Source organism: Neofelis nebulosa, chromosome 9, assembly GCF_028018385.1.
Source record: "Neofelis nebulosa isolate mNeoNeb1 chromosome 9, mNeoNeb1.pri, whole genome shotgun sequence".
Taxonomy (NCBI): domain Eukaryota; kingdom Metazoa; phylum Chordata; class Mammalia; order Carnivora; family Felidae; genus Neofelis; species Neofelis nebulosa.
Window position 1 is genome coordinate 65,975,449 of NC_080790.1, and position 21,186 is coordinate 65,996,634.

The 21,186-nt window shown below is 46.4% G+C and overlaps 1 protein-coding gene across 11 annotated transcripts in view; it reads right to left on the bottom strand.

Moving 5' to 3' along the window:
• Positions 1-21,186, bottom strand: part of CCDC85A (coiled-coil domain containing 85A) — a 261,517-nt gene that overhangs the window by 200,889 nt on the left and 39,442 nt on the right. For 7 of the 11 annotated variants that reach the window (XM_058684044.1, XM_058684042.1, XM_058684041.1 and 4 more), the window contains exon 1: positions 5,059-5,335. In XM_058684044.1, coding sequence (XP_058540027.1) covers positions 5,059-5,331 — 273 coding nt within the window. In that variant the 5' untranslated portion in view covers positions 5,332-5,335. Of the gene's footprint in view, positions 1-5,058; positions 5,336-8,926; positions 12,410-14,954; positions 15,262-21,186 lie in introns of those variants that run through there. The other 4 variants (XR_009248617.1, XR_009248618.1, XR_009248619.1 and 1 more) reach the window with 2 other exon arrangements.

Sequence of the window (21,186 nt, forward strand, 5' to 3'; positions counted from 1 at the left end):
TGGGCGGTGGATAGAAGAAAGGGAAACAAGATAAGGTAAAAGCCAGGAGAGATCACGAGGAGGCCACCAGGCTAGTCCGGGTAGAGGGAGATGATGGCGGCTTGCACACATGGCAGCAGCGGAGGGGGTGAGACCTACCCCCCACCCCCACATCATGCACTGAGCCACACCAACAATGGCCCGGTTTCAGGGCCCAAGGAACAAGCCCTTCCCCTCTTTCACTTGGAATGTACTCCCCTAACCTTCTGTACAACCTAAAGGTCTCACTTCATAAGTCACTTCCCCAAAGAAGCCGTCCCTGACCACAACCCCCCTATCTAAAGGAGGTCACCTTGTACATTACCATCACCTCTTCGATTTCACCTCTGTGGCACTTATTACACTTATTGGTTTGGTGGCGATGGACCGGGGGCAGTTACGGGGCTGCTACCTAAGATCTCCCCTGCTTTACAAAGCCAGAAGACCCCTGGTCTTGTGACTTGGTCACCCAACCCAGAACTAGAGGCACTCAGAGTGGGCACTCAATCCCCTTAAACTCAGATTCGCTCCAACAGCTCGCCTGCTACTTGTGAGAAAATAAACTATAAAACAGCCACATCCTGCACCTCCTAACAGTCTCGAGGTCTAAGATGGGAGTCATTTTCAAAGCCTGAGGAAGAAAAGGATCTTGTGCAGCGTGGTTCCAACTCTGATTCTAACTCTTGGCATCCTGACTACTCTGCCTCCGTGTTTCTGATGCCCGTCTCTTCTTTCGCTTCTCACTGCCACTTTCTGACCTCAGGCCTGGCCGTTTCCAAACACCTCCACCTGGCCTCCCTGCCTTGGTCCGCCCCATCCTCGAGCTTTCCTCGCCCACCGGATCCAAGCTCTCCTTGGCCAGACTGCTCTTCAAAATCACCCCCTTAATGTTATGTCTCTCCTGCGGCAGCCCAGCACTTCCCCTTCACCAGGAAAATGAATAAACCCTTTTGCCAAGCCGGGAAGGCTTCCTCTCACCTTTCCACCTTTAGCTCCACCTACATCAGCTAATTATGAACCCTGATTATATCTAACTTCCCCACATATGAACTTGCCTAAGAGAAGAGATTCCTCTGACAAGTCTCCCCTCGCACTAGAACAGCCACTGCTTGCAGCAGCAACAGGCATACATGAATGAACGAAGTAACTTTCCCACCCACTGCTTACTGCCTGTAAGACACTAGCTGGAGAACTTACTGGGCATCATCGTTTTTTTCTTCAAGTGTAGATGTCTTAGCTTCTGGGGGGACAGAGTCCATTCCAAAGTCTTTTTTGTGTGTGTAGTTGACATGCCTGGCATGGTGCCTTGCGTACAGGAAACAATATATGTTTATGGACTGACCAACCTTTTAAAGCCCTAGGTCAGTGGCCAAAACAGGATATAGCCCTAGCTACTGAGAAAGGATTTCTTATTCTTGTTTCAGTAAGCCCCTGAGAGGTTGGAGTCTACGGTTTTAAGGTACTAAATGATCTGTTGACACTGATGCTTTAAGGTAAATCAGAAGCTGTGGATATTCAGAGAAAAGAACACTAAAAAATTAATCTTTCTAAGCTTCAAAAATTATTCTACATTTAGTTGAATCCTGGCATTTCATAGGAAGTTCAAGCCATGTTCTTTTCCATTTCCAAATGAACTTCCAACTGCAAATACTTCCTTTTGACTACACACAACTACTCCTGATTTCTCCAGAACTGGGAAATAAACAGGACCTATGTTACCACGAGCTTCATAGAGTTAATGCTTTTCCAAATGGAGTATGGCATATACTGCCCAGAATTCCAGTTGGGGTAGAAGGGGTATTGGCCCATTTCATTTTCTTTATCAGCACTCCTTCTTCCAAGAGTAAATAATAGTCTTGGGAATACAATTTTGAGCTATTTCCTTTTCCTTCTGTGGAATAGCTAAGCAACCAATTCGATAATAATCTTATAAGCCAGCTTCTTCAAATCTGCCACATTAAGATCTGGGCTTTCTTTTTCAAAACACGAAGTGTCCTTTTAACATTGCCACTGGCCACAAGATGTTATCCATCTGTCTAAAGTGGACTTTTAAAAGATTAAACCCACCTTACGGCATAGCACTCAAAGTTTCAAACATAAGACTCTCAAGTACTATATCTTTGGTGAAAGAATTGTTCTAATCTGTTATTTTTCTTCATTACAGGGAGGGGGATTGGTACGTTGGGGAGCAAAGAGGAACATTTATGTGATGCAGATAACAAATCTACAGATTCAGTGCCCCCAGATCTGCCCCCTGTCCCCTGAAACCCCAAGTCAGAGCAAGCTGAGTGTTGGTATGTGCACAGCAGTGCATAGATATGGTTCTCAGAATCCAATTCCTTATAACATCAGAACCAAAATCTCCTTTCTTCACCCCTTTCAGGATCACATGCTCTAACTACATAATGTCAACTCGCCCAAAGAAAAGAAAGCCAGCCTATTTTAAACATTTTATATCTATGTGACCTTGAGAAAGCTATTTAACCTCATCTATGTATCATTTAATCCTTGACAAACCTTTTGTGGAGTTAACATCCCCATTTAGCAGATGAGAAAACTGAGGTTCGGAGAAGTTAACAGGTGCCCAAGATGTCAGACTCCAAATCCTTCATCCTTCCGCTGCCCCATCCCGCTCTGCCTCTTAAATGTTTAAACACAAACAAGTCAGCCAGTGCTTGGTTGGACCCAGTCTCATGCCCCTCAAAGGAAAAGAATGAGTGCTCGCATCTCCCTATCTCTATAGCTGCAGTATCATCTAGTAGTCTTGAAAATATTTAGATGCAATTGCAAAAGTGGATCACAGATAGGAGCATAAAAAAAAAGAAGTGTTGTGGCCTTAATTACCCTAAATTTACAGTCCTCAACTGAGAATCCCAAACCATCAGAGCCAAAAACAAAACCAAAAATCCTTCCTTCCAGTTAAGCTGAAATAAATGAGTGCACATATCATTTACTCGGGCAACCACATTAATGGATCACTAGGGTGTCAGGGATGTTCAGAAAGTAACCAGCCCCATCTCTCTGAACTTGATAAGGAGATGGACAGGAAAGCCTTTTTGAGCCAGGTCATGAATCTAGACCACCAGGACGGTGGGATGAAACTGCCTTTAACTGGCCTAATAGGTATTTTTCTAAATGAGGCTACTAGAATGAAAACCAGGATCCCCCAACACACACACACACACACACACACACACACACACACACACAGAGGCAATCCATACAACCCAAAAGAACCTACAAGTATTTCTGAGTTATTATGTCAATGCCCCATACTATTCAAATCTTTAGGAAATTAATTGATTAATTGCTTAATTAAAAACTCTTCCAAGTTACATTATAGTTCAAACCATGGAATAAGATTAAATTGGAGAGTTATGAACTATACCTTTGTCCAGCTTTGCCTAAGAAACCCAACCCTGGAGATGCACGGCTACACATTCACACGCCCTTTCCTGATGACAGTATCTACCATTTTTGTAGTCAAGTCCAGTAAAACTTCCCCTACATCATCATAACGTATTGTCACAACCCCCTAGGAGATGGTTATTATCACTTGCATTTTATTGATGAATGAAATGAGGTTCTGATAAATTAACTACTCAAGCTCACCGTCCTGGCAGATGAGGATTCTGGATGCACACCCACCTCTGAGATGATATTCCCACTACGCTAGCCTGCATCTAATCCCCCAAGAGTGTGGTCTGGTGCTTAATAAATACTCCATTAGTAATGAATTAAACCAAAGGAGAGTGTAAGCCTTGGGATTTTTCTGACTGTGGGATTTTCCTAACTGCACCCACTCTAGGGATATAGGACAGTGACTTGGGGCCCAGGAAGAAGGCCATCTCCACCTGCACCGGGCCCAGCACCCAGGTAAGCATCTGGGATCGGCCCCCTGCACTCCTTTTGGCCCCAGAATCCCAGAGCTGGAGCCCTGAGGTAATTAGGAAAGTGTCTACTGCCCAAGAAGTGGGGTGGGAGTGGAAAGGGGACAAGAACAGCATGTGCCTGCAGGAATTTTCTCCCTGACGTCCCTGTAGTGTTTTCGTTTGTGTCAGGCTTCCTATAAACAAAAGCTGAACAATGAGAGGAAGGAATACCAGGAGGCACCAGTGCAAGCATGGAGGAGAGGAAGTTTGCGGTGCTCCCTGGCAGGGCGGATCCCGGCCAAGGGTCTCCCGCAGCCAGGCTGGCCAGCACACTGCTGTCACACTCAGAGCTCTCCAAGGAGAAAAGAAGTTGGTGGGGTTTTGGTGTTCTTTTCTTGCTTTTTTATTTTATTATTTTTTTTTCCTAATAGCAAAGAGGGAAGGCTACTTCAAAAAGAAAACATCATTGGCTGACACTTGGGGTGGTACCTTTCAAATCCCCTTGTCCCCTTCAATGCTAGATGAAATTATAATCAAAGTCGGGGGGGGATGGGGGACAGGACCCCGGATGACGCCATCTAAACTGAGAGGAAGGAAAGCACCGGAGCAGGTAGAAAATGAGAAGACAGAGCTTAAGCTCCTCTGCACTGGATGACACACGCCAGCTCCGAAGGTGGCGCCTGCGACTTTTCCCCAGGCACCCCGCCAGTCCTCCCCAGCATTGGCGCCCTTTCCTCATCTGCTGGAGAAGTCGTGGTTCCTGAGCATCCGTACCGCTGACTCCCAAGGACAAAGATGCCCTGGACTCGCTCCCTCGCTCACCTTTTCCCTTGCCTACTGTGACCCGGCTCCCCAAACCACTGATTTTCCAGGCTTCCTAGGAAAATAAAGGTTTGCATGCCCATCACCTCCCTCCCTACTTTTCAGCATCCTCGGCGCCCACTCCTGCCACAGAGGTCAAGTGAGAGCTCGACACTGGCTCGCCCTATATAGGGAAGGGAAGACCAATCGCTTCCAAAGTTTGGAAAAGTTTCCAAAGGGCTGGGGATGGGGAGCAGGGGGTGCTGACCAGGAGAATGGGGAGGATCACCTGTTGACGGAGGGAGGGAAAGTTTGCCTGGACCCACCTCCCCGGGGCGCCCCGCTCCCTGCCCGGCCCCGCGCTCACCTTGAGCCCGCGGATCTCGCCGAGGTGCAGCTGCAGGCGACGGTTCACCTCGCGGATGAGGTTGCTGTGGTCCAGCATCGCGCTCACCTTCTCGGCCTCGGCGCGCCGCAGGCTGCGGATCAGCTCCTCCTTGCTCCACTGCAGCAGCTCCTCGTCCGACACTTTGGACAGGTCCTCCACGGCGGCGGCGGCGGACGGGCCCGCAGAGGCTGGAGGACAACTTTCCGCCGCCGCCGCCGCCGTCGCCGCTGTGCCTCCGGCCGCCTTCGACATGGTATCCGCGCGGTGGCAGGTGCGAGTGGGTGGAAGAGGCAAAGCGACTCCCGAAGGCGCGGGCGCGGCGGGGCCGCCTCCGCCCACACCCCTGTGCGCTCCGGCGAGTCAGCTGCACCTCCCGGCGGCCGCTGGGTTGGGGCGGCAGGGGTCGCGCTGAGCGGCCATCCTACCTCGCCATCCCGGCGCGCGCGCCCGCGCACCCCCAGGGCCGGGCAGTCACCCGCGCTCTGCTGCCGAGGCGCGTCCCAACTCGGCGCAAGTCCATGGTGAGGGGCGCCGGGGAGCGGGCGCCGCCGCAGGAAAACCTCGGCGAGCGGCGGGGACGCCGAGGGACCGCGCCCCGACTCCCCTGCCCTCTCCTCCGCCCGGATTCGAGACTGTCGCCCCCCACACTCTCGCACACACGCGCGCACTTTCCTCCCCCTTGCCCAGCTGCAGCTCCGTCTACACGGCGCTCCTGGGGGAGTTAGGGCGCTCCGGGATCCGCGGCGCCTCCTGGGTTGCTCGAGCGACGCCGCCGCTGCTGCCCGAAGGCTCAGCGCGGCTGGCCAGCCGCGCTCCTCTCGCCGCCTTCGCTGCGCCCGCCGCCGCTCCTTAGGCTGCTCGGGAAAGCCTGGGATTTGCAGAGCCGAGCCGAGCCACGCCGAGGTAAAGGCTGGACCCGCAGCAGGAGAAGCCTGCAGCCGGGGCCATTTGCAGCCAGCCGCACCTCCCGCGCCGGCCGGACGCAGCTGCTGCTAGATCGCCTCCCGGGCTCCCGAGGCGCGCTCCCCGCTATCCCGCCGGGGAAGGCCGGGGGCGCGGCTCCTCCAGCGCCGGGGCGCGGGTGGGGCGAGATGCGGGAGACGCGTGAGAAGCTGTGCCACCCGGGCTCTGGCAGGCTCGCGCGCGCCACCATGTGGTGGAAGGAGCTCCTTCCTCCGCCCCCTTGAGCGCCAGGCTTGTCACCAGGCAAGAGAAACAACAGGGGGCCAAAATGAGAGACGCGTGGTATTTCCAAGGACTGGAGGTCAGGGGAGACAGGAGGACCTAACCGTCTGTTTCTACTTTGGAGAATGGAAGAAGAGGTCAATGGCAAGAGAAAGAAAGAAAGAAAGAAAGAAAAGAAAGAAAGAAAGAAAGACAGACAGACAGACAGACAGACAGAAAGAGAAGGAAGGAAGGAAGGAAGGAAGGAAGGAAGGAAGGAAGGAAGGAAGGAAGGAAGGAAGGAAGGAAGGAAGGAAGGAAGGAAGGAAGGAGAAAGAAAGAAAGAAAGAAAGAAAGAAAGAAAGAAAGAAAGAAAGACAGGAAGGAAAGAAAAAGAAAGAAAGAAAGAAAGAAAGAAAGAAAGAAAGAAAGAAAGAAAGAAAGAAAGAAAGAAAGAAAGAAAGAAAGAAAGAAAGAAAGAGCGGGGGTGGGGGTGTGGGAAGGTGGGAGATGGGTAGGATGGGAAAGGAAGCTTTAAGAAAATCCCAGTGCTCTGAAAAGGGGAAAGAAAGGCTTGGGGCACTGCTCTTTAGGGACCACCCACGCCCACCCCAGGCCTTTGTCTTTTCTGAAAATCCACTACTTTGTGAAGAAGCTTCAGGGGATGGTATTTGATCTTTTAAAGTTTTATTTGAAAAACATAAAAGCCTTAACTGGAAATTAAAATACCTTCCCCTCCTGTTTCCCTAGCCCTGGATTTTAAGGTCTGCACAATCACCTCCCATCTGAGCAAAGGACAGCCCCTCAGGGCAGCCCGAACTGCCTAGCAAGGAGATTTCCATTTTCCTCCAGCAGCGGGCTGTCAGTTCTTAATGGTTTGGCTTTTTGTGATGGTAATTTTGAGAAGGGGGTATTCTGTGTCCCCCGGTCAAATCTTTGGGCTACAAAATTCCCCTTCCCACCCCCACTCCCCAATTCTACCCTCTTGTTGCATGGAATCGAACCTAAGCTGAAAGCAAGTGATTTTTGGTTTTGTTTTTGGTTTTGGGTTTGTTTCGGGGTTTTTTTTTGTTTGTTTGTTTGTTTTTTGCCTTGAGAAGTGGATGCATTGGGTCCCAGGCATGTCATTTTAATTTTTTTTTTTTCAACGTTTTTTATTTATTTTTGGGACAGAGAGAGACAGAGCATGAACGGGGGAGGGGCAGAGAGAGAGGGAGACACAGAATCGGAAACAGGCTCCAGGCTCCGAGCCATCAGCCCAGAGCCCGACGCGGGGCTCGAACTCACGGACTGCGAGATCGTGACCTGGCTGAAGTCGGACGCTTAACCGACTGCGCCACCCAGGCGCCCCCCAGGCATGTCATTTTAGATGAATACTTTCTCCTCCAGGATGGAGACAGAGCCAGAAAACCGTAGGGACTACCCCCACAGGGCTTTGGTAAGCCTGGGTGCGGAGGGAATAACCACCTGGTGGGTTGAGGCTTTAAATCTGAGACCCTCCACCAACAGGTCACTGTGTGTTCCTTTATAAAGCTGCCACCTTTTATTTTTTTTTTTTTTTTTTTTTTTTTTTTAACATTTTTTATTTTATTTTTGGGACAGAGAGAGACAGAGCATGAACGGGGGAGGGGCAGAGAGAGAGGGAGACACAGAATCGGAAACAGGCTCCAGGCTCCGAGCCAGCAGCCCAGAGCCTGACGCGGGGCTCGAACTCACGGACCGCGAGATCGTGACCTGGCTGAAGTCGGACGCTTAACCGACTGCGCCACCCAGGCGCCCCAAAAGCTGCCACCTTTTAAAAATTACATGGGAACTTCTGAGATTTAGCTTCCTGCAGAGCAAAGGAAGGTGGTGCTAGAAGAGGGTCTTAAAGTTCCCCTTAGCTTGATTACACTTTAGACCTGTTTCTTCCAGAATGTAGGTCCCTGACCTCCCTTTTCTTATAGCACTTACCTTGTGAATTCTTTCTCTGCTGCTTTGAGATGTAAATCACCTCCCAGTTTCACCACCCAGGAATGTCCTTCTCCAGGACCTGGGAGCCATCCTGGGAAATGTAATAATCAAGGAAAATAGCGCCCCCCCCCCCCCCCCCATCTCTCTTAAAGGAGAGAAGCCTAACTTCACTAAGCGCCAATCAGCAAACATCAATGGTCTAATCACACCGACCAACTCAACTTTCCCTTCCCTGGCCCACTGATAGTGTCCTCCAGTACTTTCCCAGTAGCCCACCCCAGGGCTGAAAAACCCTCTTGCCTCTTATGCCAGAGGAGTGGAGTTCAGGCGCCATCTCTCTCTCTCTCTCTCTCTCTCTCTCTCTCTCTCTCTCTCTCTCTCTCTCTCCTCTCTCTCTCTCTCTCTCTCCCTTTCCTATTACAATAATCTTGCATAAAGTCTTCCTTGGGTTTAACTACATCGATTGAAATTTGGCTTTGATCCCTCCCCTTCTCTCATGTACACAGAAGGCTTTCCTCAACACAGGTCCTGAGACTTCTTTTGGCACAGAGGAAGAAATGCAAGTCAGAAAAATATGAGTCCTGTCTCTGTCACTGGTTAATTCTTGAACAAATCATCTAACCTTATTGGGCCTCAGGCAGCTAATAAGATAATGTACATGAAGTGCTTTATCAAGTTACCTACAGAAATGCTACTTGGTTGATAATTTGGGCAGCCCACCTTCTGGAAATGGGAGCCATCCACCACATCTGTGTGGTTTTTTTGTTTTTTTGTTTTTGGTTTTGTTTGTTTTTTTTTCCTCCATCAGGTTTGTTCTTTAAGAGTCCTGTTTCAACATCAAACAACCAGCACCCTTCACCACTAACTCTCTCAGACATTTAACACCTATGCGGCTATTCAAAGGCAGATCTAGATGGCTGGAAGGAGTGACCAGACCTATGCTGAGAGATCAAGGAAGCAAGAAACCAAAGAAAAATTTCACCACAAATGTATATGCACTAGCAGCTACTTAACTATCGGACTATGTCACCTTGGTGAAGTTTTATTGTTTCCAATTTTGGTCATGGACTCAGGATAGTAATTGAATGAATAATGTTGCTTCATGTTGTTAATGTCCTGTGTGGTATCACAAACTTGGCTGCTAAAAACAGAAAACTCAAAAAACAGTCACTCAAAGAAGGCACTTATTTTCTCTCACATAACTGACATTCGGTTGAGGGTTGGTATGTTGTCCTTATATCATCGAAAAGACTCCTCTCTGCTCAGCCATCCTTGGTATGGTTGCCTCCTGGCAACAAGATGGCTGCTGGAGCGCCGGCCATCCTTCTACATTTGGGGCAGGCCAAAGATATGAGCAAACGGCAACAGTACACGTGCTCCCTTAAAAGGTTTTCCTAGGGCACCTGAGTGGCTCAGTGAGCTAAACATCTGACTCGATCTCAGCTCAGGTCATGATTTCATGGCTCATGAGTTTGAGCCCCATATCGGGCTCTGTGCTTTTGTCACCGAGCCTGCTTGTGATTGTCTCTCCTCTCTGCCCCTCCTCTACTTGTGCATACTCTTTCTCTCAGAATAAATAAATAAACTTTAAAAAGAAATATTAATTAATTAAAAAAAATAAAGCGTTTTCCTAGTAATACGACCCAATGAATCTCATTTATATCCTAATAGCCAGGGCTTGCCATGTAACCACCTCCCACCTGCAAGGGAAACTAGGAAACACTTTTAAAGGTAGGCACATTAATGCCACAAGTAAAATCAGAGTTGTTTCAATAAGAAAACAGATATGTGATAGAAACAGTTTTGCCTGCAGTCTCAGCAGTAGACCCTGGGTACAGTAAATGGAGGAATCTAAAACCCAGCCCTAAATGGCTGTAAGTCCTTAAGCCCTGATGGCTTTATCTCCTCTGTTGTTTTGAATTACCTCTGTTCCATCACCACTCACTATCGCCTCACTAGGTCTCACCTGACCCTTCTCACTGGTCCCCCTGATGCCAGTATCACCTCTCTGAAAACTGATTTCCACACAGCTGCCTAAGTAAACTATCTACAAAGTGAAGTCCACTTGCTTCGCCCCTAACATAGATTGAATCATTACTCATAGTTCTTCACAGCCTCCCAGTGTAATTCACACCACATGTGACTTTGTGGTAGCTCCCACCGAGCGGGTAGAGTTTATCTTCCCGCCCCAGGGATATTGTGCTTGACCGTGGGCTTGCTTTGCTAATGGAATGTGCGTGTATCTGAGGGGTATGCCTTCTGTTTGTCCCCTCATCGCCCTGTACTTCCACAGGTTACTGACAGAAGAACTAACTTTGGGTAGCTGCTGTTCCTTCAGTCTGGGCCCCAGCCAGTGCCACCCCAGGCATTTTATAGACCTGCACCCTGATGTAGAGCCTCCCTCCCATCACAAACCCTTGCATCAGTGTGCAAGAATATATAACCGTTATTTAAGCCATGGGGTTTTGATGAGATACATTATGTGGCATTAATGCAATAGTTAGCAGATATACCTCCGCTACCTAAATCTCTTCAGTGGCATCTCAGTACCTCTCCATAGAACGAAGCCATATTCCTTAGTAGAGTACATAAGATGGGCACAGTCTGGCCCTTGCCTCCACCCCCATCATACCTTGCCTCATATCTCAGACTTAACCAGTGCCAAACTGCCCATAGGTCCTACCAGCACTCTCCATCCCTCTGTGGCCCCTGATGCTATTCTCTCATGCTTGGAATGCCTCTTCCCTCTGGACAACTCCCACTGGATACTTCTACTGGCATCATCTCCTCCAGATCCCTGGCATCAGCCCATTCTCTGATAAAGGCAGAAGGCAGTATTCCTCTCCACTCCCATAATCTCCAGTGCATACCTCTAACCTAGCACCTAAAACAGAATATGGAACTACAGGAAATTATAGGTGGAAGCTCATATTAACCAGCCAATCCCAACAGAATAGTTTAGCTCCAGCTAGAATTTAATGTAATCTCTTTCACTTTCTCCAAACCCTATGAACTTATGTCACACCCTATGAAACTTCTTGATGCAATTAGAAATGCTGTCGAGGACATTGCTGCGTATATACCATATGCCTTGTTATGATGTGGCACCCTAATCCATGGGGTTACTTGGGACCCATTAGTCTCAATCTCACAGACACTGTGAATTATGCAATTGGTGTGCATTTCTCTTTGCATTGGCTGCTGGGAAGTCAGATATAAATTGGTGGCCCACCCTCAGCAATTTAGATAAGACTTAAGGAATATGATTTGTTGACTAACCTGACTTCTATCATTTTCTTACTTCCAAATTTCTCCCTCTTAATTTCTTCTATCTTGTTCCTTATGTACTTTTGTAAGTTACCTGATACACACATACATATACACGTACATACATGCATATACATATATACATATATACACCTGTATACAAATATACATACATATACACATGTATACATAAATATATATACATATATCCAGAAAACAGAAGGAAGGGGAAGTAGGAGAAGGGAGGTCTTGTCTCCAGTCATAGACCTTATAATGTTTTCTCCCTTTCTCCTTTACTTTGAGGTCTTCTCCCCCTAGTAGCTCCTAAACTCCATGAAGACAAGCCCCACTTCCCACCCTAGAGTCAGCATTCAGTAAAAGAGGGAAGGGGGAGGGAAACAAGCTTGCTCAAGGCCTTTGTTCCATTCTTTTATCCCCCTTGTTTGGAAAGCCTCATCACCTGCATCACATATATAAGACCTCTTCCTTTTGAAAATATTAATTACCGTTTAGTGTATGCTATTTTGGAAGTCACATGAGTGCTATGCAGTTCAGAAAATTCTTTTAAATTGCCTAAATGTAGAATAATATCATGTTTTAATGAGTTAGCCTCAAATAGCTGTAAGATGCTCTCAGGTGATGGGTTTATTCATTGATGATGCCAGACATAAGTAACCATATTGCATGAACAAGGCTGCGGTTTATCTCTTCGAATCTGTGTTTTGTCAGGTAACAGGAAGCTACTGAAACATCCCACCTTGCTCCACTAAGAACCAATTTCCCAGGGAATACTTTGAGACTCAATGTAGTGCACTGGATTTTTGCTTGGTGATCTAATTCTGAGTCCAGATCCAGAGAACACGATCATTGTGTGGAAATGGGAAGTAGCTGGGAATCCCAGCAGTAACAGGAGCCTCTGGTGGTGGTGGATATTACTGATGGATGCCTGCAAAACACACTGTCACTGTGAGCCTCTGTGAAGGTGCTTTGCCTCGGTCCGGCCCCACAAACCGAACATTTAGGAGCTTGCTGGCCTTTACTGTATCTTGTTCTGTCAGCTACGATGGCAGAAACTGCCAAGGGAGGGTTGATTTAACTGCCAGAAGCACCCAAGGGAGAGAGGTCCAGCCAGCCTGACCCTCAGAGTGTTGAGATCCCAAGAGTGTTCTGAGTCATGAAAACGGCTGCTCTGTCCCCTCCCCCAACAGCTTTCTGTGGGTGCGGTGGGGCATGTGTCTCATGGAGGAAAACAAAAAGCAGGGGATACTTCAGGAGCCCCTATTTCTGATTGTTTGTAAAGAAAATGAATAGATCCATTTGATAGTCCCTGGACCATTAATGCCATTTCCAATCTTAGCCCTCCTCTGGGTGTCTTCCCCACAGATTCTCAACTTTGGCTGCATATTAGAGTCACCTGGGGAGTTCAATACATACCAATGCCTGGGCCCCTCCCTAGAGATTTCTGATTTAATAAGTCTGGGGTGCAGCCTGCCTATTGGGGTTTTGTAAAACTCCCCACGTGGTGCTGCTAGGCAGCCGTTTGAGAATTACTCTTGTAGATGGTGTAGAGCGCTGTCCAAGAGAAATATATCACAAACCACAAATGCATGCCACAGATATAATTTTAAATTTTCTAGTAGTTGCACAAAGCAAAAAGAAACAGGTGATACTAATTTTAATATATTTCACTTAATCTAATATATTCAAAATGTTATTCAACATATAATTAACATAAAAATTGTTAGTGAAATACCTTGCATTTTTTGTCGTAAGACTTGATAATCTAGTGGGTATTTTACATGTAAAGCACATTTCAATCCAAACAAGCCATGTTTCAAGCGCTCAGTAGCCACACGTGACTACCAATATTGTGACCAGCAATAAGTGGCTACCGCATTGGACATCACAGCTGTAGACCATTTGGTTGGGGGTGGGAGTGAAAGAATAAATAAGAGTGGGACTCATGGTGGGCTGAATAATGAATGACCCCACCTCAGATATCCATGTGCTAATCCTCAGAATCTGAATATTACCTTTAGTGGCAATAAGGGACTTTGCAGGTATGATTATATTAAGGCTCTTGACATAGAGCAACCATCTTAGCTTTATCCTGGTGGATAAATGCAATTACATGTATGCTTGCAGGAGGGAGGCAGGGAGATTTCACAAACGGAAGAGGCAGGTAATGTAACCACAGAGGCAAAGATTTGAGTGGTGAGTCAAGGACTGCCTGATCCTCCCCAGAGCCTCCAGAAGAAACACAGCCCTTCTGATACCTTGATCTTAGCCCTGAAAGACTCATTTCAGATTTCTGGCCTCTTGTGAGAGAATAAATTTCTGTTGTTTTAAGCCACTAAATTTGCAGCCTCAACGGGAAACTAATACAGCCTATTTAATAAAAAAGCACTTCCTTTTGATCTGTATTATTGTAGTTATCGCAGTCTTTCTTCTTTTATTGCTGGTTGGATACCTATTGATTTTTTTTGTTTGGAGGGCAGGGACCTGTCTTATTCATTGATGAACCCTCCACCACTCTGAGCAAGTAAAGTGTTCAGGAGCACAGTAAAGTGGCTGAAGCTCAGCCTCAGAAATGCCCAGATTCACGTGCGCATTCAAGAAAAGCTTGAAAGAGAGGCCACCTCCTGAAGAGGGCTTTATTGGGGAAAGCGACAGATCACAAACATCCCAGATGTCCATTGGAACGCCTGCCTGCCTTAATCAGTTGAAGTGTCTTTGAGAAGCTGTGACCCTGGAGTAGAGAAAAGGAAGAAAGTGCTAAAATCAGGACTGCCTGACAGGTCTGACCTTTGAGGCCAATTCCCATGGAACTGCCTACGCTTGCCTGTCCCCATGCAGACCCAGCCCCATGTGACCTGGGAATTTCCAGCCCCTTTCCTAAGCTACCTAAAATAGACGTAGTTAAGAGTCTCACAAGTGAAGTTGCCCCTTCACACATTTGCTCAATAAGATAGCTTTCCTCCTAACACCGAAATCAGCTGCCCTGAGGGTGTGCAAGTTTGATTAGGAAGTCCCTCTTTGGCAGTTTCTCAAATAGCCAGTCCCTGGCAGCATGCATAACACCTGGGATATTGGCTTATAATGCCCCCATTAATTAAAAATGACAAATGATAGAGGAACGTGGGTGATGGACATTGAGGAGGGCACTTGTTGGGATGAGCACTGGGTGTTACACGTAAGCAATGAACCACGGGAATCTACCCCCAAAACCAAGAGCACACTGGACACACTGTATGTTAGCCAATTTGACAATAAATTAGAGAAGAAAGAAAGAAAGAAAGAAAGAAAGAAAGAAAGAAAGAAAGAAAGAAAGAAAGAAAGAAAGAAAGAAAGAAAGAAAGGAAAAAGAAAAAAAAATGATAAATGACAGGCTTAAAATTGAGGTACGCTCATTGCCTTTCAGAATGGAACTTTCCAAGATGCCATAATCACATTGTGATTGAACAGGAACTATCATGGATGAGGCACAGCACCTTAAGGAATCAATGCTGGGACAGACATTTGTATCCTGTTTTACAGATGGGGCTCAGGCCAGACCCACACAGGCAATGTGGAGCATCATCCTGGTGATCACCTTCACCAGAAGAGACAGGAGGGGTTTGAGGACACTGCAGAGGGCTCTCAAGCCCCCAACCTTCCATGCAGCCTTCACAGAGTGGTGTAGAGGTCTTCGTTGGCGTGTTTGATGAGACCCAAGTTATTGGCATTAGTGGTAGAGCAAGCAAAGAATGAGAACAGGCTCCGAAGTTGACAGAAATGGAGTCTTTATGCCTTTGCCACCTAAAAAAAAAAAAAAGAAAAAGAAAAAGAAAAGAAAAGAAAAAAGCCCTAATTGCAGAATAATTTGCAAGGAAGGGAGTTGTAATTGTTTCTTTGGTTTGTCTGGGAGCATCTACAGATGTTCATAAAGCAGGCTCTTTCCCAGGGGAATGTTCACATATAATGCTCTCTGCTGGAGCACCACTATGATGCTCGGTAATTCCTATCCCTCCAAGTCACAGCCTAATGTCACTGCCCCAGAGACACCATCACTAATCAGGTCATCTAAAGGACCTACTCCTAAAATAAATAAATAAATAAATAAATAAATAAATAAATAAAGGACCTACTCCTTCATCATGAGTTCACCACTCTCATAATACTTTCATCCTTTGCAGTTATTTCTAGTTTGTTTACTTTCTACTTTGAGCTGGGAGAGGAATGAAGGAAGGAGCTGTGTGTGTTACACCTGACCCGAAAGATACTCAGCAACTCTGTGACTGGATAATGGGCAGATGTTTAATATTTGTTTGTCAGCACAGCAAGCCACTAACTGCTCTGTGCTTTGTAACAGTACAGATTCCCCCCAGGAATGCTAATTCATTTCACCAGGGACGAGGCCTTGGAAATGTGCGTTTGAAGGTTGCTTCTCGGCTGATTCTGATGCGATCAGTCAGTACAACAGCATGTGGAACAGACCCCTGTGCCTGCCTCCTTCACACCATTTCTATTTGATCTCTTCGCAGTGAGAGTCCTGGCAACAAGCTGATTCACACACTCATCTCAGGGTCTCTGAGATGCTTGAGAGCATCCTATATTCCTATTTGCATCGAAACTACTTGTCTGTCCATGAGAAGCCATGAATTCAATTATAAGGCTAATGTTACCTTCTATGCACTGTGTTTGACACAGTTTGGGGAGAATATTCAGGGAAGTGGAGGAAGTGTGTGTTCTGGAAAGCTCATTCCAAGTTTCTTGGAAATTGAAAGTGACATACATCCTTTGGGGGCTTGTAAAAGAACTGGAAGCAAGAACGTCTAAGTTTGACCAGATGAACTCTAAGCAGGCTTGCATGATGGAAGAACAGTCTTAAACACTCTTTCATCAACAGATGGGCAGCAGTAGGGCATTCCAGCTGCATGGTGGTGGTGGCATCAGCAGGAAGAGCAGAGAAGGAATGAGCACCTGATGAATGAACTTCACTCTGGGCCTTCACTATTCATAATGTGTTCTGTGGACCAACAGCAGCAGCCTCATGGAAGACCTTGCTGGACACGGAGAAGCCCCATCCCCACTCCAGAACTACTGAATGGGAATCTGCCTTTTGATGATCTCTGGGCAACTGATAAGAACATCAAATTTTGAGGAGCACTGACTTACACCAATGGCAAATAGGAGCTTGGTGGACTAGAATTTAGGAATTACTAGCTTAGAGGAAATTCCATTGTGGCCATATTCAATCATGTCTAAGTAGACTGTGAGCCAGGGAAATAGGGCTTATCACTCTTGCATTCCTGAAAGTCTTGTTTCCTTGAGGAGGGTATGAGTTAACTGGGGTCAAAGAGTGTTCACTAAACTCCTTTTTTTCCTCACAGAGTGCAGCCTTGGGAACTAGAATTTGGTTTTTGGTAGGCAGTAATATCAGGTAAAGGTAAGTCTGACGGGTTGACTGAGATCTGCCTCTGCCATTTTCTCTTTAATACTCTTAGCCGAGAACCTGAGCCAACCCTCCTAGGATGATGTGTGACTATGAAGATCAAAAATTTTAGAAAATGGTTTAGGAATCTGTTATTCATTCTTATAAACATAATGTCTATTCCCATGAGCTAGTCTGTCCAGAGTTGAGGTTGTGGCTGACTGTGTTGCTTTAATGTGTATTAAATGCCCCAGAGGCAAGGTGACATAAAAGTATGAGAAATCATGAAACCAATTTGGGTAGCAGCTGAAAAACAAAGCAAAAACAAAACATTGGTTCTCTAGCTCATTGACTTTCATCTTCTCCCTAGGGCAGAAGGAACTCTCAAGTGTATCATAATATCACTGGTACTCTTTCCCCTCTCCCCACCTCTTGCCCCACAGATAATCACCAGCAATAATTCTTATTTTGAGGGCAATATGTCAGGTACCACCAACATGACCTCACATTTAGCCTCTACTGCCTTTATCTGTGTAATACCACAGTGTCCTGAGAATGTGCAGTTTGAGAGCTTTTTTAGAAAATTACTGAAAAAAACCCGAGATACTGTGTGTGTGATGTGAGTGTGTGTGCATTTGTATATGTGTGGGTTCTTGACTGTACAGCAATTAGAAGAGACTTTGGACAATGAAAGTAGAAAATTAGATTAAAATATATAATTCATCCCAAATAAATATGGCCATTTTCTCATGAAATTAAAAAAAAATAAAGAAATCTGTACCAGCAGGGATCTCTAGTATTTGTTCTTTAAGGGAAGTATGTTCCTGATTATACTGTTCTATTTTTTTTTTTTTTTTTTTAGTGAAATGCTTAGAAAGAATTCACTAATGTTCTGAGAGTTCCATCAGGCCCGCATGGAAGGCTAGAAAGAGTGCAGGAGCCTGGACAGCTGCTCAGCTAGAGGACAAACTTCACCTCTAGCCACCACCTAGCCACAGGGACATCCAGCTGTCCGTTCTGCAGCTCTGTTTGCACACCTTTAAAATGAGAATGATAACAAGCATCAGTCATCCTTTTTTGTATTAAAACAATGAGAGGAACTTGTTTTGAAAAGTGTAAATTGCATAACCAAAATGCAAAGTTTGAGTAATTTCTGTGGATACTACTCATCTCTGTTTTGCTAAATCTCCCTCCAGCAAGCAAAGGCATCCTCAGGGTTCACCACTAATGTAGCAGAGAAACTAAAGCCCTTAATTGCTTCTATTCCTCAGGAAGAATCACCCGTATTCTAAAATTCATGCTGAGACCAGGAGCTTTACAGCACAGCCAACTCTAAGCTACATGGAAATGGATGGGGCATTTTTCAAATTATGCCTTTCAGCCCCCTTCCCACCTCTCCTTACCCAACCCCATGCCCATTACCAGAGCCACTGGAAAACTGCGTGTGAATTAGCAAAAGGCACCCCTTTCTTGAGTGGTATCTCAAGTAGTGTATCTCATCTTGTATGTAACATAAGGAATTAGCCATACAGTTATGGAGGCTGAGAGGTCCCAAGATCTACAGTCAGCAAAATGGAGACTCGGGAAAGCTGACAGTGTAGGATTCAGTCTGAATCCAAGTCCAAAAGCAGAAGACCAATGTCCCAGCTCAAGACCTGTCCCAGTCAGGCAGAGAGCAAAGTCTCCCTTACTCCACTTTTTATTCTAGTCAGGCCTTCAGTGGACTGGATGAGGGTCACCCACATGAAGGAGTGCAATCTGCTCTACTCAGTCTACGGTTTCAAATATTAATTTCATCAATAAACACCCTCACAGACACACCAAGAACAATGTGTGGCCAAATATTGGGACACAATGACCCGGTCAAATTGACATATAACATTAACCATCACAAGTAGGGTGCATGGTGGACCACAGGCTGCATTCCAATCCCCATCTGCCCATCACCTGGGCACACTGGTGTAGAATACAATCTACATTAACAAACACACGGTGACCCTGCCCCCCATGTTAAGGACTGCTGTAAGAAATGACCTCTTCTCTTCTCCAGAATCAGGGACATTGTAGTCCTGCCTTTGTGGCTCCTTCAATCCCAACAGAGTTTCTGGACTGATCATGTTTCGGGCTCCACATAATAAACCCACTAAGGGTATTTTATGTTACAGTTTGTTTGAACACAGCCTCTCTTTTTTACCTGGGATCACCCACACAAGCCTCTGAGTTACATGACTTCCATAGGTCAAGGATACAACGTTGAACCCTTCCTTTCATTGAGAGAAGCACAGCATCCCCCAAGACTGGCGTGTCTGGGCAACACTTTCAGCTTTCCCTCAGCAAGGAATGAGAGAACAGAGGAAATCTAAAACAGCAGGAAGAGGACTAAGAAAACACAAAATAAGCCCTCAAAGTAAGGAACCATGTAAATGAACAAGGAGATAAACAGAAATAACAACTGACAAAGCATTCGATGAGTACTGAGTCCCAGAAATGGCACTTGTACAGAACTGTAGCATATGGAGTGAATCATTGTTTACCAGCCTTGGACAGGCTGCTGTCAAGTTTCAATGCATGTGCAACAATTAGGAGTGGAATGCTCAGTGCGTGGAGAACCATGATATAGGACCAGCTTCGGAAAACACACAAAACCTACCTTTATCATGTCTCCAAAAAGAAGGGGGTGGCATGTAAAATTCCCCATTTAAGGCTCACACGTACAATATATAAATGTTTCATGAAGCAAAGGGTTGGAATACATGGCAGTTCCAAGTGAGTAAAAAAAAAGGTTTAGATGTTGTTGGCTAAGAAATATAAACAATGCCACCAGGGAAAGCTGGGAAATACAGTTCTTGCTATGGTAACAGGTTTAGAACATGACTCTGATGTGGAAATGCAATTTTTTATGCTGGAAGAATAAGCAGAAATTGCTTTACCTGCAAATATATTGTCAGTGTCCACCCCCGAGATCTGAAAACCTGGAAATGAACGCAGACCCAAGGAGGCAGAAGCTTTGAGAATGGTGCTTTCAGGTGATTTTCTAGGCTCAGAGTATAAAATTCTGGCCTTCTGACTGCCAAGTGGATCACTGTCATATGGAGATGTATGTGCTGCTACATCAACAGCTAGTCTTATAGAAGCTCAGCTTAATCACCGTGGTTGGGAAACTTGGTTCCAGGCCAGCCTGCCTGACAGAAATCATGGATGGGGCTCCTGAGTACCCTTAGGATTCAGGTCTCCACTTGGAGAGCTTGGACCTCAGTCTCCTAGGTAAAGAGTGTCACCACCCCTGTCCTCCTCACCAGCCTAGCCGCCTTGCCACTTAGGCTGGCATGCCTCCCTTCATGCACACTTGTGTGTCCAATGGCTAACACCAACCTCACCTGTCTGGACCTGAACTCCTGACAGACTCCCAGGCTCACTCTCCCCACAGACTCCCTATCTTAGCAAATGGCAGCTCCATTCTCCCAGCTACACAAGCCAAAAGATTCATCCTTGACTTTTTCTCCCACACCCCTCCTCTAATCATCTGTAATTCTAATGGTTCTGCCTTCAAAATAAACCCGGAATGTGGCTGCTTCACATCACTCCTGTTATCACCCTAACCCAAGCCACCAATGTCCCTTGCCTAGATTATTGCCACAGCCTCCTAACTGCACAGTCTGCCTCTTCCCTTTGCCCCTCTTGGTCTATTCTCAACACAGCCTAGATATAAATCACATCATATCACTCCAATATGCAGAACTCTAATGCCCCCAGGTCACTCAAAATGAAAGCCAGAGTCATTAAAATGACCTATCTGGGCCTTAGAATCTGTTCTCCCAGGCTCTGGTTGCCAGTCTTGCCTTGTCTCTGTTACTTTCCCCTTTTTTCACTCTGCTCCAGCCTCACTGACTCTGTCCCACTTCTTTTAAAGCACCAAACTCAGTCCCACCTTCGGGCCTTTGCATTCGCTGCTCCCTCTGTTCATCTGTCCTGGGTGTCTCACTCCCTCACTCTTCAGGCTTTCAAGTCTCAACTTCAACATCACCATAAGGGCTCCCTGGTCACACTGCTTAAAATGTAACACCCTCTCCAACACTTCCGAACCCCCTCACCATGTGGATTGGCAAAGAGAGGGAGGTGGATGGTCTCTCCCCACACTACCCCTGGGGTCCAAGGCTGTTGAATGTTTTGCCACCTTGTAGCTGCACTATCTGGAAGATGTGACCTCCTAGACCAGGGAAGGGAGGAGAGAACTTGGAAGTGACACACTGGCTCTAATGTGCCTGGAAGTAGGAATGGCACATACCAGTTTCCTGCATAGTTCATCAGTT